Source organism: Chelon labrosus (assembly GCF_963514085.1).
Source record: "Chelon labrosus genome assembly, chromosome: 11".
In the NCBI taxonomy this organism is placed as follows: Eukaryota; Metazoa; Chordata; class Actinopteri; order Mugiliformes; family Mugilidae; genus Chelon; species Chelon labrosus.
Window position 1 is genome coordinate 6692013 of NC_140344.1, and position 20059 is coordinate 6712071.

Consider the following 20059-nt stretch of genomic DNA (forward strand, 5'->3'; position numbering starts at 1 on the left):
TTTTTTGCTTTGTGGCAAGGATCATTATTCTTCGTGGTCTGCCACTATGCTTAAGTACATGTCAAAGTAACATCCACATGGATGGCAGGGCCCTAGGTCTCCCAGCAGAGCATTGCCCAAAGCATCACACTAGCCCTGCTGGCTTGCCTTCTTCCCATGGTTCTTCTTTGTGCCATGTGCTCTCTAGGTAAAGAATCCTCTTTCGTTGCTTCGTGGTCCTGTCAGCATGAACACCCTGGCTGGTCCACAGCTACACAGTCTCATACAAAAGAAACTGTGATGCGTTGTGTGCTCCGACACCTTTCTATCAGAACCAGCATGAAAATAAAATTCAGCAATTTGTGCTACAGCAGCTTGTCTGTTGGATAGGAACACACTGGTCAGCCTTGGCTCTCCACATGCTTTAATGAGCCTTGGACGCCCATGATCCCGTTGCCAGATCACCACCCTTCCTTCCTTAGATAACATCCGATGGCAACCGGGAACACCCCAAAAGAGCTGCAGTTTTGGAGATGCTCTAATCGAGTCCCCTTGCCAAAGTCTCTCAGATCCTTCCACTTGCCTATTTTTCTGCTTTTAACAAATCAACATTAAGGACAAAACGTTCACTTGCTGCCAATACGTCCCACCCACAGACAGGTGCCATGAAACCCAGACAATCAGTGTTATTGTAGATGTAACAGCCTTCAGGGAGATCACATTGTTGCAACAAGAGCAGCAGACATTCCTCGACTGCATGATGAAACCTCTGCCCGTCTAAAGGGTAGCTGTATCACCCTCCTATAGGTCAGTAGGTCTGTAGGAGTAGGACTACCCTCACAGTGACTCAACAACTTCCTTCTGTTTAGAATCTGTCTGCTGCAAAGAAGCATTTGGTTTCCTGATGCTCTTCATAGTCACTTCCTCTGTTTCTGGTTCAATTGCTAAGTAACTTAATCTGTTCAAGACCAAATAACAAATGGATGCTTATTTATCACAAAAGGAAGCAATGATTGGGAAGGTTCTTTGTTGGATCATGTATTTATACAGACCACTTTCATCATGGTGAAGGAATTCATGGCTAATCCAACCTGTGTTTATTTAACAATACTACAAAGCTTGGTTTGGCTTCAATCCGTCAGTAAACACTGAAACAATATCAGTCTGTCTCTCTTGGTGTAATGGGTAACCAAGGTTTTCATGGACTCGGCGCTGCAGCTGACATGCCTCAGGTGGCACAGAGATCCAGAGGAACGCTGAGGAACTGTACACTAGATGCCCACACAGAGCTCAGAGCTCAGCTGTACGCATTTCTGGCACTGCTCTCACCATTGTGTCTTATGTAAATGCGGGGTGAATAATGCACGGCTGCGCTCCGTACGAGAGCTTGTGTGCAACTTGTGCAGCCCCCCCCCCGGGCCTGACGGAGCCTCACCCTTCCTGCTCGGGATTCCTAAATTTAAAAACAACATTTATCACACGAAAGAAAATGGTAGATTGAGAGCCTAACCTTTAGAATCAGTCAGGGAAAACAGATTAGCTTAATGTAGTGTGATCTCTTAAAACACCCCCCCACACACACACTGAAAATGTAGAAATTGTTCTGAACTTGGTTATGATCATTGTATGTAAGCATATGTAAGCATGTATGTAAAGGTTCTTTGGTGGTCATTTTTTTTTAATCACAGATACAAATGTAAAACATTAAGATCACATAATGACACTGTCACTGTGTTTTTCTGATGTTTTGTGTAATTTTAAGCTTCTCCTCCCTTCAGTTGTATATTAATATTTGCATTACTGTACTTTGACATTCTGTAACTGTTGAGCTCATTTATGAGACTGGCCTCTGTCTCCCTCTGGTGGCATCTTCAAGCTGTAGACAACAAAACAACACTCTTATGACTGAATATTTGATCCAATACTCAGCAAAAATTCATAGATATGCAATAAATATTAGTATCAAAATCTGCAAGTACATTTAAATAGTGGCCAGCACTTTCCTTTTTTAATACACTTCCTCAAACGAGGAATACGACACAACAAATACAAATCACATGATAATGTTACATTTGTTTGATTCTCTGTGACTGACACTGATATATTCTAACGCTGTGACTCAAACTCTTCCCATGCTGTGACATGCTCTCTGCAGTCTCTATAAAACTCATGTCCTACGATCATCATGCCTTTGGACTGTTATTTGGAAATCAGGACAACTAGGATATTTTTTTAGAAAATTATAAATATGTTCTCACTGTGTCTGCGTGGGTTCTCTCTGGGTACTCCGGCTTCCTCCCACCGTCCAAAGATATGCTTGTTAGGTTCACTGGTGATTCTAACTTGACCCTAGGTGTGAATGTGAGTGTGAATGGTTGTCTGTCTCTCTGTGTTAGCCCTGCGATAGACTGGCGACCTGTCCAGGGTGTACCCCATCTCTGGCCCGATGACAGCTGGGATGACTCAGTTTGTGCCCAGCTTGTGTCTCCTGTAGTGGTTTGATTTACTTCCCATAGAGAAAAAGACTGGGGTTCTAAATGTGCAGCTGGTAGATCTGTTCAGTCATCCATCATGGAGGAGGAACATCTTGTCAAATCACAGCGAAACTCAATAGACAGGTTAAGATTTAGCTATGGTATTTAAATAAAGTAACAGTGTCAGACCTACGTGTTGGTCTTCTGTACCCACTTAGTCCTGTTAAGGGTCGCGGGGGTCTGCTGGAGCCTATCCCAGCTGTCATCGGGCCAGAGGCGGGGTACACCCTGGACAGGTCGCCAGTCTATAGCAGGGCTAACACAGAGAAACAGACAACCATTCACACTCACATGCACACCTACGGCCAATTTAGAATCACCAATGATGTCTTTGGACGGTGGGAGGAACACGGAGTACCTGGAGAGAACCCACGCAGACACAGAACATGCAAACTCGGCTCATGGATTCTAACCCGGGACCTTCTCGCTGTGAGGTATCAGTGCTAACCACTTCACCACTTTGCCGCCAGTAAGACAACCATGCCGATCTGAAACCAATCCATAAATCAGATCAGATTTGGGAATCTCCCAGGAGCAGATTAGTGGACTGGATTATAGAGGAATTATTGCTCAGTTTCAGATTTCTCCGTTCACATGACTTTAGGACTTCATTTAAACATGTTGTTCAGTTTTTACTACAGTAATTTGTGTCATGCACAAACCCAGAGGACACTGCTGTATTACATCTGACTCATGCTGCATAAAACTCTTTCTCTGACTGTCTTCTCAATGGCGGACCTGCAGGAGCTGAGGCAAATGGGGAAGATATAATTATGTGTTAAATTTGTTTTGTTTCCAGCAATTCCTCTGTTGCTGACTAAGTCAAGGGTGCAAATTGCTCCAAGAAAAAAAAATCTTTAAAACAAAGCTATTTTGTATTAATATATCTGCAGTTACTCAGACTTTACTATAAATTAAACAGTAGAAAAATCTCGAGTATTCGTGAACATGCTATTATCAGTCCCACCACATGAGGGCAGCAGAGTCTTGTCTTGTTGTCTGTGATGATTACAGCAGATTTGGTTTAAATATGGTCCTCTGGGTACAGGAGGAAGTCCAAATGTAACATGTATCAATCATCACAGTAAATGATATATTTACTGTTTGATTTATTATTTATGTTTTATCTTAAAGGCCAAAATAGCTCCATGTAAATGTTTCCATTGTTTCAATGTGCCTGCCATATCAAAACTGAGTTACAGTTTCGGCTTTTAATACCACGTGATACAGAATTTATTTTGACAGTTCAAATCTACTGCGGTCTGTCTGGCTCTAATACAATCACCTGCAGTTTCAAGAGGAAAAAAAAAGGTGACTCCACCCATCAGGTGCAGATGATTCAGCTCATAAACGTGATGCAAATGACTGCTCTTTGCACTGCCACAAACATTAGTGTTTTAAACGTGAGTATCTAGCTTATATTACATGATCTGTGTGTTATCAGTAAGGTCTATTGTGTTATATATTCTGGCATGTGTCAGCACACTTGGTAAATAAAGGTGATCCCGAGGTGGCTGTGACACATTTTATGACCTTTTGTGGCTGTCATGGATAAGTAACCACGGCGTGTGTGTTTTGTCACGTACCAGCAGAGGGAGTGGGCCGCCTAGTGGTTCAAATGAAACACTGCACCTATTCAAATTCTCCACTGGAGCCACTGACTGAGCGGTCTGGGTGTTGGTCAGACACACTAATCCACATGAGTCCATGTTGGAAGGGATGAGTGTTTACTGCATACCCAGACGGTCTGCTACATATTTATTGTCTGAGAGACATTTGGCAGGGTAGAGGCTCTGGCTGATAATTATAGTAAACATTTCTTTAATTATTGTTTTTCTTCCTCCTCTTAAAGCAAAAGTAAAAGTAAACCATGTCTCTCTTTGAAAGGCCCAGAAAGGACTTTGTCAGTCAGTAAAAGGCATGTGATGCATTCGATGAGTGCAGAGAGAAAAGATAAAAATAAAGATAAAGAACTAAGAATAACCTGACTGCATCAGAATCAGAATCAGAATCAGAATCAGAATCAGCTTTAGTGGTCAAGTATGTGCACATACAGGGAATATGACTCCGGTAACTTTACTCTCTTGTACATAAGTGCACACGCTCCTGAACTAATACTTTGCTGAAGCATCTTTTGACTTTATTACAGCAGTCAGCCTGTTTAGATAAGAGTCTGTCGGCTGCAGTTGTTGCTTTTATACATGAAATCATGATCAATATAATTTGGCTTTGTTGACAAGAATTTGCAGTGAAAATTCAATTAAATTTTATTTATATAGCGTCAATAAAAACACAAATTGCCTCAAGACACTTTACAGCATCCGGTCTGAAACCCGGGCTGAAAAGTGAAAACTGATTTCTACACACTAATGTAATTTAATTAAAAATATACTAGTCGAAGGCTGCAGTGTCACAGTTAGTGAAATGGGAATAACCTGAGTGCAGTTGGTGTGTGTCAAGTGTGTCATCGGTATTCCTACTACAGTTAACATGAAGACAAAAGAACACTCCAAGCAACTCAGAGAAAACATCATTGAAAAGTATAAGTCCAAGATTTCCAACTCACTGGACGTCCCACGGAGTTCAGTTAAATCCATCATCAAGAAATGGAAGGAGTATGGCACCTGTTTAAATCTGCCTAGAGCCGGCTGTCCTCACAAACTGAGTGACCGGACAAGAAGCAGACTGGTGAGGGAGGCCACCGAGACACTTACGACTACTCTGAAGGAGTTGAAAGCTTCACTGGCTCAGATGGGAGAGACTGTACATACAATAACTGTTGCCCAGGTTCTCCACCAGTGGAAGCAGTGTGGGAGAGTGGGAAAGAGAAAGCCACTGCTGATAAAAGCTCATGTGAAATCTGGCCTGGGATTTGCCCAGAGGCACGTGGGAGACTCCAAGGTCAATTAGAAGAAGGTTCTTTGGTCTGATGAGACAAAAATTGAGCTTTCTGGCCATCAGACTAGACGCTACGTTTGGCGAACACCAAACACTGCGAATCAACACAAACACACCATCTCCACTGTGAAGCATGGTGGTGGCAGCACCATGCTCTGGGCATGCTTCTCAGCAGCAGGCCCTGGACGGCTTGCAAAGGTAGAGGGGAACACGAATGGAGAAAAATATCGCCAAATCCTTCAGGATAATCTGAGTCTGCAAGAGAACTACGACTTGGGAGAAGATATATTTTCCAGCAAGACAACGAGCCCAAGCAGAGACACCAAGGTGAAGGTCCTGGAGTGTCCAAGTCAAAGCTCCGATCTCAATCCAATCGAGAATTTGTGGCTGGGCTTGAAAAGAGCTGTTCACACCTGATCCCTTTCTGAGACATCCAGTCACTTGTTCATGGCTGTCTTCTGTATATTCTACAGTCTAATGCCTTTCAATTAGTTTTTATCACCTGAGCCTGAGCCACACCTAGCATTCGGCCATGAAGGTGTCATAAAATAATCAGAGTTAATCATTTAATTCAAGTGAGTACTGTTTCACATAAACTTGAGGAGAACTTGATTCCGAGCAGAGCCTCATACCCAGTCATGTGGGCATTTATGCAGTTAGGTTACTCTGTGTTTTCTGTTTTTATCAATTTTCTCTCAAATGTGTCACTGTGATTTTCAGTGGCATCACATAGGTAAGATTCATTCATGATTGTTAGATTTTTTTTTTTACATCAGGAAAACACTTGATAATTTAACAGGGGTATATAGGCTTATAGGGCAGTATAGGATGTGATCTAATTGAATCTTTATGTTATATGTAAAGTATAAATGTGTCACAAAAAGAACATATGTGTGAAAATTCAGCGTGCACCTCGGTGTCATGGGTGTATTGCTAATAATCACACAGTGTACTGTACAATACACAGGAAATTTAGATTTGCATTTCACGCAGCCTGTCTGTGTGAGCTGGTGTCAGACACAATAGCTGCTGGAAGGTTGCATCATCAGCTAATTGTGACCCAAGAGATACCCTTCTCTGGCAGGCGAGTTAGAGGGGCAACCACGTGTGTGTGTGTGTGTGTGTGTGTGTGTATGAAAACCCACTGCCTCTGCTGATTCCACCGCTGCTGCAATCACCTGCAATCCTTTCAACGCCTCGCCACTCCTGCCGGTTGCCAGGAGACGGGGTCGCCTAGGCCACGGAGCTAATGATACTGAGGAGAGGATGAGGAGTAGGAGGAGGAGGAAGAACATGGAGACAGACATACAAAGAGGGAGTAGTGGGTTAAAGAGGGAGATGGGACAAAAGGAGGGAGAGCAAGAACAACGATGGAGGAGAAGCTTTTGTATGCATCCTGCTTCAAGTTCCTCTGAAGGCTGACTCGAGTGCCCTCGAGCAGGACATGGAACCGCCAGCCGACATCTCACAGTGAGCCAACTCCGGGTGGAAGCGAAACGCCACAGCTAACAGGAAAACAGACGTGGGGGTGGCAGGCTGAGGGGGATCAGATGGACAAATCCTCCCCGCTGTCACCGCCGTTTTGTACACAAACACCAAAGAGAAAGCGTGTCTCAGCTCGCAGATAATCTTGTCAGCTTCAAACACAGCTGGAACAAAGGCACAGCACCTAGAAAACAATGCGTCCGGGAGAGAAAACATGTTTTGATGACTGCAGATAATGGAATTATACTGCAATAAAAGACATCCAAACAGCTGTGGAAGAATTTCACATTTCTTTACCGTTAAAAGAGCTTAAGAAAAGGAATATACTGACTCGTGGCTGATTTACCAGCTTATAAAGCAATAACAGTCTGGTCCAGACTTTAATTAAATTGGATTAAGACACTGGAAGGATCTACCTCTTCCTTTAAAGTGGGCTCCTTGCTGAGATGAAATGCTAAATGGATCAAATTCTTCAAGCTATTAATATTGAAACACGACCAAAATGCACCTGATCAGGTTTTTTTTTTTTTTCCAATTGTGTCAGTTTCATTTCAAACCAAACCTCAGAGAGCTTTAGTTTCTTTGTGTGCGCGTGTCTGTGAGCAGCAGGTGATGAATTACACGCGCGACACGTAGGCGGGTGGTGGGACAACATCAGCCGCAGCAGACCTACCGCCGGGTTGACACAGCAACAGTGTTGGTGATTGTTCACCTTTGCACCGTGCTGCGCGTGTGCGGGAAGGGTGTGAGGAGACCTGCTAATTGATTTCATCCCTCAGGACCATCATTTCATCATACTTGGTGTTTTTAACCCTTGTCTTGCGACAGCCTTACAGCAGTCAGCCTGCACGGAGGGCTCGCAGCCCGCTGGGAAATTATAAACTCCTGAGCGTGTGTGTGTGTGTGTGTGTGTGTATGGAGGTGAGAGCGAGTGAGAGAGGGAGGCTGCATAAAAAAGAAATGATGTTATATGAACTGGTGATTTAGAACAGAAAGCAAAAATATATGATTTTCAAATAATACGATTTATAATTTGAATATTTTAATATCAGATGCACAGAAGAGGGAACAGAAAACTGCAAATGTACAGAGTGGAAAAACAGGAAGCAGGAAGGTTTTTGGGGAATTTCAAACGTGACATTTGATTGAATCTTTTTTTTTTAAAGTCACATATCTACTGTCACTGTAATTACACAAATGAGAACATATAAATGTGAAGGAAGTCAAATGTCGTGCTAGAGAGTTATCACTGAAATCGTATGTGCGACAAAGATGTCGCTCCCAAACAACCACCTCAGCTTTTACCTTCATCTCTCCCTAAGAGGAAGTCACACACAGCTGTGAACATTTACATATGTGTTAAAAATAACAGGTTGATCTAGGTGAGTTAACCTGCTATGTTTGAGGTATTGGCGTGCTGTCCTCTAGCCATCTTCTGACAAACACTGGCCTGTTTCTCTGCATGTGTGTGCTCAAACCTCAGACATGACTGTGTGGTACCTAAAACAGACATCAGCAGTATCAGAAGATTCAGAGCCTGTCTCTACAAATACACGCACAGCTGCACGCACTTTCAAATAAAGCAAATCCTGAGAAATTTGACCTTTGCTTTACTCTGTCCCCTGGACCTCGTGTTCTGTCTCCTCTTCATTCTTACGCAAGCATGACTTGATACAGGAAGTGGCTCTCAGTGCAATGTGATGTGCTGTGACAACTGCAAAACACACAACAACCATCAAGAATAACAAAATTTATTGAATCAATGAAGCACCTAATGACAATTTTTTTCATGTATTTTTAGCTACGTGACGTTACCATGAGAAGCTCTCACATAGGACAAAGTGTTGTGAATCTTTACAATGATAATCGCAAAGACGTGTGTCTCACACTCTGTTACGTGCCAACATATAAGAAAACACAAGACTAAAACTGAAAACTCAAGGTGTAAAATATTTCAACAGCAAGACAAGAAGTGCACTAGAGCTCTGGATATGTCTCCATTATGCTTAAATAAAACTTTTCAAAACACTTTGTACTATAAAGCTCTTCTTCTTATGATATCATCATTATCTACTTCTACACTCACCACTGTGGTTTCTTCACACATATAAAAACACATTGAAAACAGTAAAAAATAAACAACAAGCTCCATAGGGCATAAATAAGTTACATTACTAGGTCAGTATATAAGGCATACAAAAACAACATTCCACGCATCAATGCTGAGGTTAATATGAGAAAGTGTCAGTCAGTGCAACAGTTACAACAAATGTACAAAACCTTCTGAGGTACAAGGTTGTTCAACTTGACACCGAACATTTAGTTGGCCTTACATCAAATTTCTAATTGGCCTAAATCAAAATCACTGTTGCATTGCAACCAATCACGAGTTCTCATCCAAAAAAGGAAATAAAACATTCAGTGTCCAGGACCTTTTGATTATTTCAAGGCACCGTCAAGTCTCGCCCGGATCTTCTCTCTGTGGGACTGGGTGAAACAGTGGCCGATGGCCTGCTCCGTTTCCCTGATCCGCCTCTGGAAGCGGTCGCGGTCCCGTGCCATTTCTTCCCAGGGCCCTCTACGAGACGCCTGTCGAGCAAACGGCCATGTCCTCATGGCGTGGACTTGGACAATAGGAGAAAACCGCACCTGAAAAATGAAAGTAAAACATTAGCATATTTTATTTTGTTCCGCATTTTTCTTTTTGGATTATAATCAGCTCAAGTAAAGTCATGGTTGGTAATCACTCAGAGATATGTTTCATGTGGACCAAAACATTCTCCACCAATTAAAAACAACCACATAGAAACACCATGGACAAGTCTACTATTCTTAGACACACGCTCATAATGAGACTTTATTTACATCAGGGTATATTATTTCAGACTGATGCAACAGGGCGTTTATTAACAAGCCTTACACACTGACTTTGCAATACTGCTGCAACCTCCATGGCCAAGTCAAATTCTCTGCTGACTTGCTGGAGTCACATGACCCTATTAGTCATGACGACTGGTAGCGTTGCTAACCAGAACCAAACAACAACTCAGCAGCTTAACACACTGTGCCGTGAAGTACAGCATGTGACTAGCAGGAACTAACTTTTATCTCTGACATTCTCGCAGGAGGTTGTGATGGTCTGCAGAAGACACTCCCTCAAGATATCATGGTTCCAACTTAAAATATGTGATCACACGCACTGTCATATCTGCTTCAGCCAACGAGGAGTGTTATCTACTATACTGCTTTTGGTTTAAGCTGTTTAAAGTACAGCTGAAAGTTGGGGGTTGCATCCTCAACCATTTGTCTTTATAAATTAAAAGCCTATTTCTATGCTCTGTGGTCTACATAGCAGATTATTTTTATTTCCGCGCCATGTGGTTCCCAACTAATGTTTCATCAATTTCTGTTTGAATAAGAATTATTAAGGGATAATGACCTTTTTCTGTGTGCTGCTGGCCTTGTTCTCCTTCTTCTCCTCTGGAGGGGACAGAGGTGTTTGTCCAGGTCGTTTCCAGGGCACCAGTGTTTTGTCAGGGTGGGAGTGATGCTTTAACTTCCTCTGTTGCAGAGAGGGCTTGGTGACAGCTCTGGATTTTCGGGCTGGTTTTGCATGTTTCTTCGTCTTTGTGGGTGGTGGGTGGACATCAAGGGCCTGTGGGCCTTCTCCGGGCTGGAGCACCTTTGTTGGGGTGCTCTGGAGGCATGCCTGGAAGTTCAGAGGGTGGTATGGGTCGTCCTTTTGGCAAAGAGACTTCCACAGCTGCTCTTCTTCGTCGTCCTCGGATGAAGGAGGAAAGCTGTTGTCCTTCTCATCTGTGTCAGTGTCAGACTTTGAAGAAGGAGCAGGAAGTGAGGCCTGTTGTTTGGAGACTGTGGTGTTTTGTGGAGTGTTGTTGCTGACCTTACACGCAGTGAAGCACATGGGATTGTAGGGGTCTTCGGGACAGCTGAAGAAATCCCAGAGCCTCTCGCTTTCCTCTTTGTCAATGTCGGGGCTCGAACCATCTGAACTGGCCCAGCTGCTCCAACTGCTCTCACTGTCAGAGCGACTGACCCAGATGTTCAGGCCTCGAGGCCCCAACATCTCCTCGCTGGCCTTACTCGCTGACGTAAGGTCAGTGTCACTGCTGTCTCTCACTTCACTTTGACTTTTCCCCATGTTAGTGTTGGTTGAAATGCAGGCAGAGAAAAAGAAGGGGTTGTAAGGATCACTAGATTTGGACAGAGACTCCCAGAGTGCCTTACTTTCCTCGCTCTCAAATTCTACTACGTTCTGGTCTTCCTCGCTGCTCCAGTGAGAGCTTTTCTCCTCCTCTGAAGTCTCCTGCTTGAAAATGTTCTCCTTTGAAAAGTCCTGTTGGAAGACTTTCTCACTACTTTTATGACAAGTGTCGTTTGAACCAGAACTATCGCTGCTGGACACAAAGATGTTCCAGTCGCCGGGGAAGCCCATTTTCCAGCTGGACTGGTGTCCAAGAAAGATGGTCTCTTCGTTGCCAGCTGACACGAGGTCGTCCACGAGTCCGCAGCACAGATCGTCGGCGCGCAGACTAGAAAGCAGGGCCTCGGCTGTGGACTTGCCAGCGAAGGGGTCGCCGACGTCGGCACAGAAGTTGGAGAGAGGATTTGAACCGCCGACCATGACCCCGTTGTCTCCGTCAAACAGGGAGGAGAACAAGAAGGATTCAGTTGGGTTTGCCGCGGTGCTCATGTGCTGGATGTGTTGACCCGTCTCGTCTGTGATTCTCACGTGAACCTCAAACCTGAACATCTGGAAAACTGAAAGAAAAAAAATAACATTATCATAAGTTATTCTTTGGGAAAGAGTAATTATGCCATTTAAGAATATTTGTTACTGTAATGTCCAGGAGCTATTTTCAAATACACAAACTCTATATGGTTAAATAAATATTCTGTTATTATCAGCTAATAGTAGCATTGTAGTACTGACAGTATTTTGGTAGTGATAAGTAAAGTTAGTACAGCCTATATAAAGCTAATACTGTATAATTCATTATTCTGTATTACTGTCGTGACTGTATGGTGAGAAACATGAGGTACGATAATCGGAAGGACGTAAACACGACGGAAGTTTTACAATGTCTCCAAAATGTAGAGAAGTAGACACAACCAGCACACGGTTTAACAATATAATATAATAATAAAAACATTATGGTAATAACAGTAATACTAAATAAAAATAATAAATAAATAAATACAGAGTAATAATAGCAACAACATCAAAGAATAACGAGGTTATGCTACGCCCACTCAGTGCTCTCTGTACTTTCCTGAAACAGTAAACACATCTCCCGGGTTAAATGTGGGTATTGGGTGCGTTGAAAGCAAAGAAACAAACAAAAACTAGTTTTCTTTCTTTCTTACCTGACACAAAAGTGTAGTAAATGACTTGAACCAGCAGCCGAAGCTGTTCCCACAGTACGGTGAGCATCTGTTTAGTCCAAGGAAGGAGCGCCATACCCCCGCTGCCGAACCTTTCCATCGCCGTCCGCTCCGAGCACTTATCGGAACTATCAATAGTAGCCATTTTTATTTTTATTTTTTTACTTCTTTCTTCTCGGATTACGGTGGCCGTGTTCAGAAAAAAACCTCACGTATTCTGGTATTCCTCGTCGAAAACCAACAGATTTCGCGTATTCGTCAGTGACCGATAGGCGTCGATGTAGTGTCGCTTCATTTTCTGGCAGGTATGTGCCATTTTTCGGTATCCTTCGTCAAATGTTCGAATGTAGTTTCTCCATGTTTCTCAGTTGTGTTGTGTTCGTCGTTGTAGCAAAAGGTGAATGTCTCGGTATTGCAACACTCGCCCTTAAAAGAAACATATTGACGTCACCCAGCGATGTGATTGGCCACGGCAGCTGTCACTTAACTGACGTTCAGAACTACACGTAACAAACTCCTCCCACAGTTAACGTGAAATCTGACGCATGGAAAATGCCCGTAATTTCCACGGCAGCCAGGACAACCCTTTTAATGGCCCCTGACATTCACATCAAATTAAAGATTTGAAAACGAAATTAGACAATTAAGAAAAAATGAAATCTATTTATATATAAAAATTCCCTAATATGCTACATTCATTTTCACAATAAATAGTTTTAGTTTCCATTTCCAGGTACAGAAAATGCCCAAATTATGATAGTCAAAACCAATGATTTATTACTGTTAACTGATGGTAAAACTGTATTTCAAAATCAGTTTTAAACACATCTGTATCAAGTTGGTGATATTAAAAAAAGACAAGCAAACAATTCCCAATCGAAATGGTTTTATTAATCCAAAAAGTGTACAGTTTATGCCACCAGAGCAGAGGCTGTAGAGGACTCACTGTAAACAGAAAGAGAAACACACTATTAGACGTTGCACCCTGCAAAATTACCAGCAGTAAATTAAACTGCCCTTGTAAGCAGCACAAAGACTTAATGTAGTTGTAAACAGATATGACATTGTAGACTATAAATGTACAAGCTTGTAGACCTCATTATGGCTTTATTTTGTTATTTTGTCATTCATAAAAGTTTATATGCCAGCTTCCACTTAAGGGTTGCTCCAGAGGAAATTACAGCTGTGAAATACTCTATTCCCAGCATGAGTAAAGTATTAACAATAAAACTACAATATAGATGGACAGACTAAAGGATCAATTTACATTAAGGACAATCCTAGTCCATTCATTTACTTCATCATTTTTCTACCTCTATAATTGTTAAAAGGGCCTATAATAATTAATGTATTTTGATTTTAGAGAGCAATGTAGAAGAAAAAAAACATCTAATTTCATTGTGCGAAGGGGACTGGCAGAGATGGCACCAAGTAGCCACTCTGCTAATTTACCTCCAGCTTTTATTCTAGCACAAAAGAAATATCTCTACTCTTAAAATGTAAAGAGCAGGACAATGAATTGTGCATATGCATGCAGTCCACATGCATGAATAAATCATATCAGAATTAAAACATTTGTCACAATTTTTTCATAACAGGGAAATGACTATTGACTGTATTCCAATTCTGAAAGGAATGTGTTCCCAAAAGAAGAAGCAATACGTACTACTTCCAGTTGGGGGCCAGTACTCTCTTGGTCTTGTAGTAACGGGCCAACCTGTGGATCCTGCTCTCAATAAGAATCAGGCGGAACTTGGCATCCTTGTCCTGCAATTATAGTGATATTTGTATTAAGTGTCAAAGTATTTTGAATGTTCAAATGTGTGCATCACCTCATGTACAATACAAGTCTATACCAAAAGCACATTCATCATTGCAGTTTATTTTCCTTAGCATTAAACTGAATTTTCCTAAACACGAATGATTCATTAAAGAAATATCAAATATAGGATTTAAACATTTCTAATGAAACAATTTTGCACCGAGATATATTTCATGTCTTAATTTTATTCAACAGAAAACACTTTGTGAAAGAGTGCAAATCATTTGGGAACTTACAACATTTAGAAAAATGCTCTTTCCAACAATTCAGTGTTTCAACGTCATACTAATGGCTGACTGTAAAATCCCACACAGTGACAGAAAACTTATCTTGACACCCAATATCTGATTGTTTATACCTTTCTGTTTCTCTCCAAGTGCTTCCTGACCGCCACAGCCTTCTTGATGAGGTGGTAGAGATCCTCGGGCAGGTCAGGGGCCAGACCCTTGGACTTGAGAATCCTCAGGATTTTGTTGCCAGTGACGAAACGCACCTGGGCCACACCATGGGAGTCCCTCAGGATCACACCTAGACAAGGAGATAAACACGGTATTACTAAGAATGGGAATTTATGCAGGTGAAAACCACATCTTTTTTGTACATTTGTTGTGGCTGTTCACTAGAAAACAATTCAGTAAATACCAGAGTCAACAGCTAAAGGATCATCATGTTTTGATGATTGTTTTTACTGGCTAAAATACATATCCCAATAACTAAATATAGCCAAAGACAATTTTCAAGACCCCCCCACCCCAAGTCAAATGGGTTCATTAATTATAGGAAAGTCTTTTCCCATCAACAACCTTGACAATAAAGCTTCATTTAATTCTGTAGCTGCCAATGACTTAAATGTTGGTGACTTCAGAAAGATTTGTGAAAGAACTTTGGAAAGACATTTTCTGGGAAAGTTACTGACCATGGCAACTATTGTGTCCAACTATTTCTCCACTGCGCCCTCACAATCTCAGCACAGTAAATATTAAATAGCAGTGAGTTATGTCCACTGTACTGTGACATGACCTGAGACGTTCAACACTAGCATTATTATGACCAACACGTCCCCCAACACATCTATTGTGTTTCTGTCGGTTGTGTAGAAGTTGCTGACCACACAAAGTCATGTCTCAACTGCACCACTCGATGGTTTAATTTTACAGTTTACATTCCAGAAAAGCTCAGTCCTACAGGCCGTAAAGATGCCTAGTGCTATTAAAACACGAGGCAAACAAAATACTATTAAATGTTTAGACAATTCCAACGTTTCTGCTGAATGTAGTGAATTAAATGGTCCTTATAAGTGTCACGTTTATGTCTGTATGGCACAATTCATCAAAAGAACTGTTGCATTAGTTAGTGGAAATGCTGAGATAACGTGCACTAGAGCTAAAAGATTAAACAAATTTCAATATTATATCGGTCCACTTTTAAAAGTGTTCACATGCATGCAAAACCTCAAGATCTGGAGGACATTCTGAGGGACAAGACTATAATATGACTGTCCACAGTCAATGTCTGTTGAAATCGTGTCATCTGTCAGCATTATTGTGCACAACTTTCAGTTTTTACAGAATACATTTATACAGCTTGAAAAGCAACACACATGAATACAAGTTTAATATAAACTCTTACCAATCTGAGAGGGAGTCAGACCCTTTTTGGCCAACTTGAAGATCTGCTCTTTGACATCATCAGAAGTGAGCTTCAGCCACTATAAAAAGACGTTTACATTATTACCTATCACATTTGCTCAAAATAGTCATTATGAAAAATCTACAACATAACCCATGGGTACTTACAGTAGGAACACTGCGCCTGTAAGGCAGAGCCGACTGGGACAAGCCCTTTCTGTAGAGAAAAGAAAAAACATGGGAATAGTTAGGACAACCCTGACAGTTGGTAGATGAAACACAAAACAAATGTTGCAGTTATTTGCACACGTGAGAAATACTGACTCGAGGTAGAATCTGTAAAACTGATCATCTAATGAGGGTTGATGGGCCGGCTAACGCTAGATTCACACTCATGCTACATATTATGGGATTTAGTGAATATGTTACAGTGGTTTGGCTTCATCGATATAACAAAAATGTGTTTAGGTTGTAAATGTGTGATTTATATATGCCCAATATAGAACTTAAAATAAAGGAGTAACATCGTGGTGAGCCGCAAATGTGCTAACCTAGCTAACACAAGCTAGCCGTAGACGGCTGTCGAGTTGAGGTTGCATTGATCTAAGTCAATTTCTCCCTTCAAGGCAGACTTTAAGGGCTAATTCTGGTCCACAGTTAGCCACAACATATTTACAAACTATATTCTGCAGATAAAACCAGTCTACCAATGTAAAATTCCAACTTTAAACGATAAAATGAGAGCTCACCCGGGAGCGTGCATGCGACCCATGATGGCGGTAGAGGAAGAGAGGCCGCACACGCGACAGAAAATGGTATTTTGCGCCTGCGTCGGAAATGACGCAATGACGCAGAGAGGCGCTTCGTTAACGCTGAATGAAGTTGTTACTGACGTTACCGACTCGCTTTAGTTTTAAAAAAACAACAGTTTAATTACGCAGTAATAAAATTAATATCGATTCTATTATTAAAATCACTTATGAAAATGAGTGCATTGTGTACGGGACGCAACATTTTACACTTTTTAAGTATCGTGTTTGCAAAAATGATTTCTGAGACTGACATTGGAAAGAAATACAATATTAAATAGTTTTATTTTTTATTTTTTTATCTACTTTTGTTCTTTTTAGTTTGTGTCAGTTTCATGCAGAAACATGGCTGGCTATGGCTCAGGTGTCTAACATACCGAGCTGATTGAATTTATGCCAGAAATATGAAACTGGTCTGACTGAATTCAGACCTAATGTGCTCTTCTAATATTTTTGGGGTTTAAAAATACCTATGCAAAAGCTAAAAGCAGACATTTATTATGCGTTTACATTTTAGAATAGTGTCATGATTTACTTTTACTTAATTTGCATTGATTAATATTGCTATTATGGTATTCAACTAATACACACCAAGACGAATTATTTATGTGTAATGCACTTTGCAATAAAATCAATTTCGATTCTGATTAGATTCAAATAAGACAAAGTGCGATGTCTACAGCTGTGTGTGTGAAACGCAATTTACTTACATCCACCAAATGTCTAACACAAACACAAAGGGACACTTCATATTTGTTCCAAAACAATTTAATTAGCTTGAGAAAGGAGGGGTTACAGTACACACTGATCCATTCGGGCTAGAGGTCACCAATTAAGAATAAATAACTGGCCATGTTAATACAAACTCTGCTTGCTTTCTTTGTACAGTTACTAAAAGAGCGGTTCAAGCCACTATAGTATATAGTTTGAAATCATAACTGTCTTGTAGATCTTTGAAAATCATCTCAGATAAACTTATCTTAGTTTCTTTATTAAACATTAACAACTTTAGATTTATAGTTAGCGAGTGGAGAGGAAAGCAGCTAATCTCTTTCTCACGATCTTGTTCCCTTTTTCTGAAGATGTTTTAAAGTTGCCTTTTCATCGCTCATCTCGACATTCAGGACAATTAAATGTCATCAAACCTGACGAATTCTGGACTTCACTGGATGTCCTTTCTAACCTTTTACCAAGTTATTTATCACAGTGTCATTACAACACTACTAGGCAGTGGACATGAGCGTGATATTGCTGCCTGAGCTGAAACAGCCTCCAGACTCCAGACAGAACTCGGTTCCTGTGGTTTTGAACCACGTGAAGGAAGCAATGAACTGACTTCTGATCAGCATTATTGGGCAACCATAGCCTTCCTCCAAAGCGTGTTCCGAAGCTTATAATACAAATTCCCCTTTAAGGTGTGCTGTGTGAAAATAGTCAAGTAATACAATGAGAGAAAGACTGAGTAGTGTGCATTTAGTGGCTTTCCACTGTTACAAAAAAACCTTTAGGATTCCGGTCTGAGCCCCAGACCTGCTCCGGAAGAACTAATGATATAGCTTTATAGAATATAGATTTTTGTTTAATAAGGACATATCACATTGTTAATAAAATATTTATATAGCAATAAGGCCAAGTTGAGCATTAAAAAGAGATTGTGAGCACAAACAAAGGCACCCTGATTAGCTCCCTACTTGGGAGAGTGGTTTGATTTGCCGTCCTTTTCATTACAGTTGGCACAATTGTGGGGAATCGTAAGGTCACTGTTGATTTCCTGGAATCTAGAGAATCTGGACTACTCTACACTGAAGTGTATGCTGCAATGCAAGAAACCCTGATGCCTCCTATTTGCCTCTATAGAAATAAACAAGAAAAATGTAAAAATGAGCCCTCTTTCTGTTCCTTAAAAAATAAATGTGTCAGTCTATATATACTCTTCTGAAAGTAAGCCGTTTTGGTCCTCTAATATCAAAATGTACAAAACATTACAGCTCTTTGTTATAGTTTAGGAAAAGGAGACACAAAATGAGGAGATTGTTTGTCACAAAAAACAATCATGATAAGTTATAGAGGGAGAAATGAAAAGGCTGAAGAATGGAGACCAGGCTCCCCTTTGAGGGTTCGTGAACTTGCCTGCTCGGCCGCCCTTTAAGGGTGTGTCTGAAGGAGTTTTTAACGCATAATAATTACAAGCAATCTCATGATGAATTTCTGCAGAATCTAGTCAGCGCATAAGTAGTTTGCGATACATGTATTTCAGCAACAAGCACAGACGCATCCTGCTATGATATCTTAATACTAATAACAATATGATTCATGTAAAAGAAATGGTCAATTTGGTTTGTCAGATTTGAAATTAAAATATTGCTGCTCATACATCAAATATGATAATGTCATAAATCTCCCCACAAAAGTTTTAGAGTAGTGTTCATATGAATTGAAAGTTGAGGTGACCAGTATTTTCAAGTAAGGTCGCATCTGCTGCATTTCCCATTTTACTGGAGTGCAGTCGTTGTCTGGAGAGGCAGAGTCATTCCGGATTCTGGGTAGGCAGGTGGGGGTTAGAAGTAGGGAACGGCCGTTAGTTTGTACCACTTGACCGTCTCCTTGCTGAGGTCAAAGTCTTTGAGCCTGAGCGTGATGCCGCCCAGGAAGTAGTTCTCACGCAGCGACTCAGCACTAAGCACACTCAGTTGCAGCTCCCGCAGACCAAGGGTTTCTTTGCTGTAGCCGCTGTACACCAGCTGTGGAAGGAGAGGACAGAACGTTGAGCAAAATTAGTCTTTTGTGGCTGTTGGCAGTGAAGTTCTTCTCACATGCACCAATGACTTTGACTTCATTTTTGTATTTAGGCCATGTTCAGACTGCCAGAACAAATCGATTTTGTGGCTTTTTGACATTTTTGACAGATTGAGATTTGAGAAAGTTGAGATGGAAAAACACACACACAACAAAAAAAACAAAACAACAAAAACAAAACAAAACACATAGTTTTAAACTGATCTCCATGTAAACACCCCTTGAAACGTAAATGAATGGCAGGTGTATCTGTTAATGTAAATCATTTCTAGATGTAATCTGCACATGAGGTGCCTCTTAATACCAGGTATAAAACCAGAATTCAAAGTCTCCTTTGGGTTACCAGCAACGTGACAACAAAACCCAGAGTGAAAGAAGTGCTGAGCAGAATCTATGTTCTAGTGAAACGCTATGGAGGAAACATAAGAAAACATAAGAAAAACATAGGGAGGAAACATAAGAAAAAAAAAAAAACATTCTACTTCTACTGGTCACTTTATATTTCTAACAGGTCACTTTATATTTATATTTTCTAACAGGTCACTTTATATTTTTAACATAGTTTATAGTTGTATAAACATTTTATTTCTAGTCACTTTCTATTTTTTATATAGCTTTTGTATTTTATGTTCAATGTTTGTAACTGCTACTGGATGCTTGAATTTCCCTCGGGATTAATAAAGTATCTATCTATCTATCTAT

The 20059-nt window shown here is 40.9% G+C and overlaps 3 protein-coding genes across 4 annotated transcripts in view; all 3 read right to left on the bottom strand.

The window, feature by feature from the left end:
- Window positions 1-7941: 7941 nt before the first annotated feature.
- On the bottom strand, window positions 7942-12834 carry LOC311495959 (uncharacterized protein). Of its 2 annotated transcripts, XR_014699340.1 has the most exons (4): window positions 12285-12834; window positions 10336-11678; window positions 8500-9545; window positions 7942-8396 (listed from the first exon to the last, which is right to left on the bottom strand). XR_014699340.1 is itself a non-coding variant. In XM_084555645.1 (3 exons), exons 1-3 carry the CDS (start codon window positions 12445-12447, stop codon window positions 9336-9338), a joined length of 1716 nt encoding a protein of 571 aa, XP_084411771.1. In that variant the 5' UTR covers window positions 12448-12834; the 3' UTR covers window positions 7942-9335. The 2 variants fall into 2 exon arrangements, 1 of the variants encoding a protein (XP_084411771.1); XM_084555645.1 differs by having other exon boundaries at window positions 7942-9545.
- Window positions 12835-13171: 337 nt separating this feature from the next.
- Window positions 13172-16558, bottom strand: rps13 (ribosomal protein S13). Its single transcript, XM_084555653.1, has 6 exons — window positions 16502-16558; window positions 15921-15969; window positions 15754-15832; window positions 14483-14652; window positions 13969-14069; window positions 13172-13247 (listed from the first exon to the last, which is right to left on the bottom strand). The coding sequence occupies exons 1-6, from the start codon at window positions 16522-16524 to the stop codon at window positions 13214-13216; spliced, it is 456 nt and encodes a 151-aa protein (XP_084411779.1). The 5' UTR covers window positions 16525-16558; the 3' UTR covers window positions 13172-13213.
- A 590-nt stretch (window positions 16559-17148) lies between these two features.
- pik3c2a (phosphatidylinositol-4-phosphate 3-kinase, catalytic subunit type 2 alpha) overlaps window positions 17149-20059 on the bottom strand; it is a 41002-nt gene continuing 38091 nt past the window's right edge. The window contains exon 33 of the mRNA XM_084555640.1: window positions 17149-19302. Coding sequence (XP_084411766.1) covers window positions 19120-19302 — 183 coding nt within the window. The 3' untranslated portion in view covers window positions 17149-19119. The remainder of the gene's footprint in view (window positions 19303-20059) is intronic.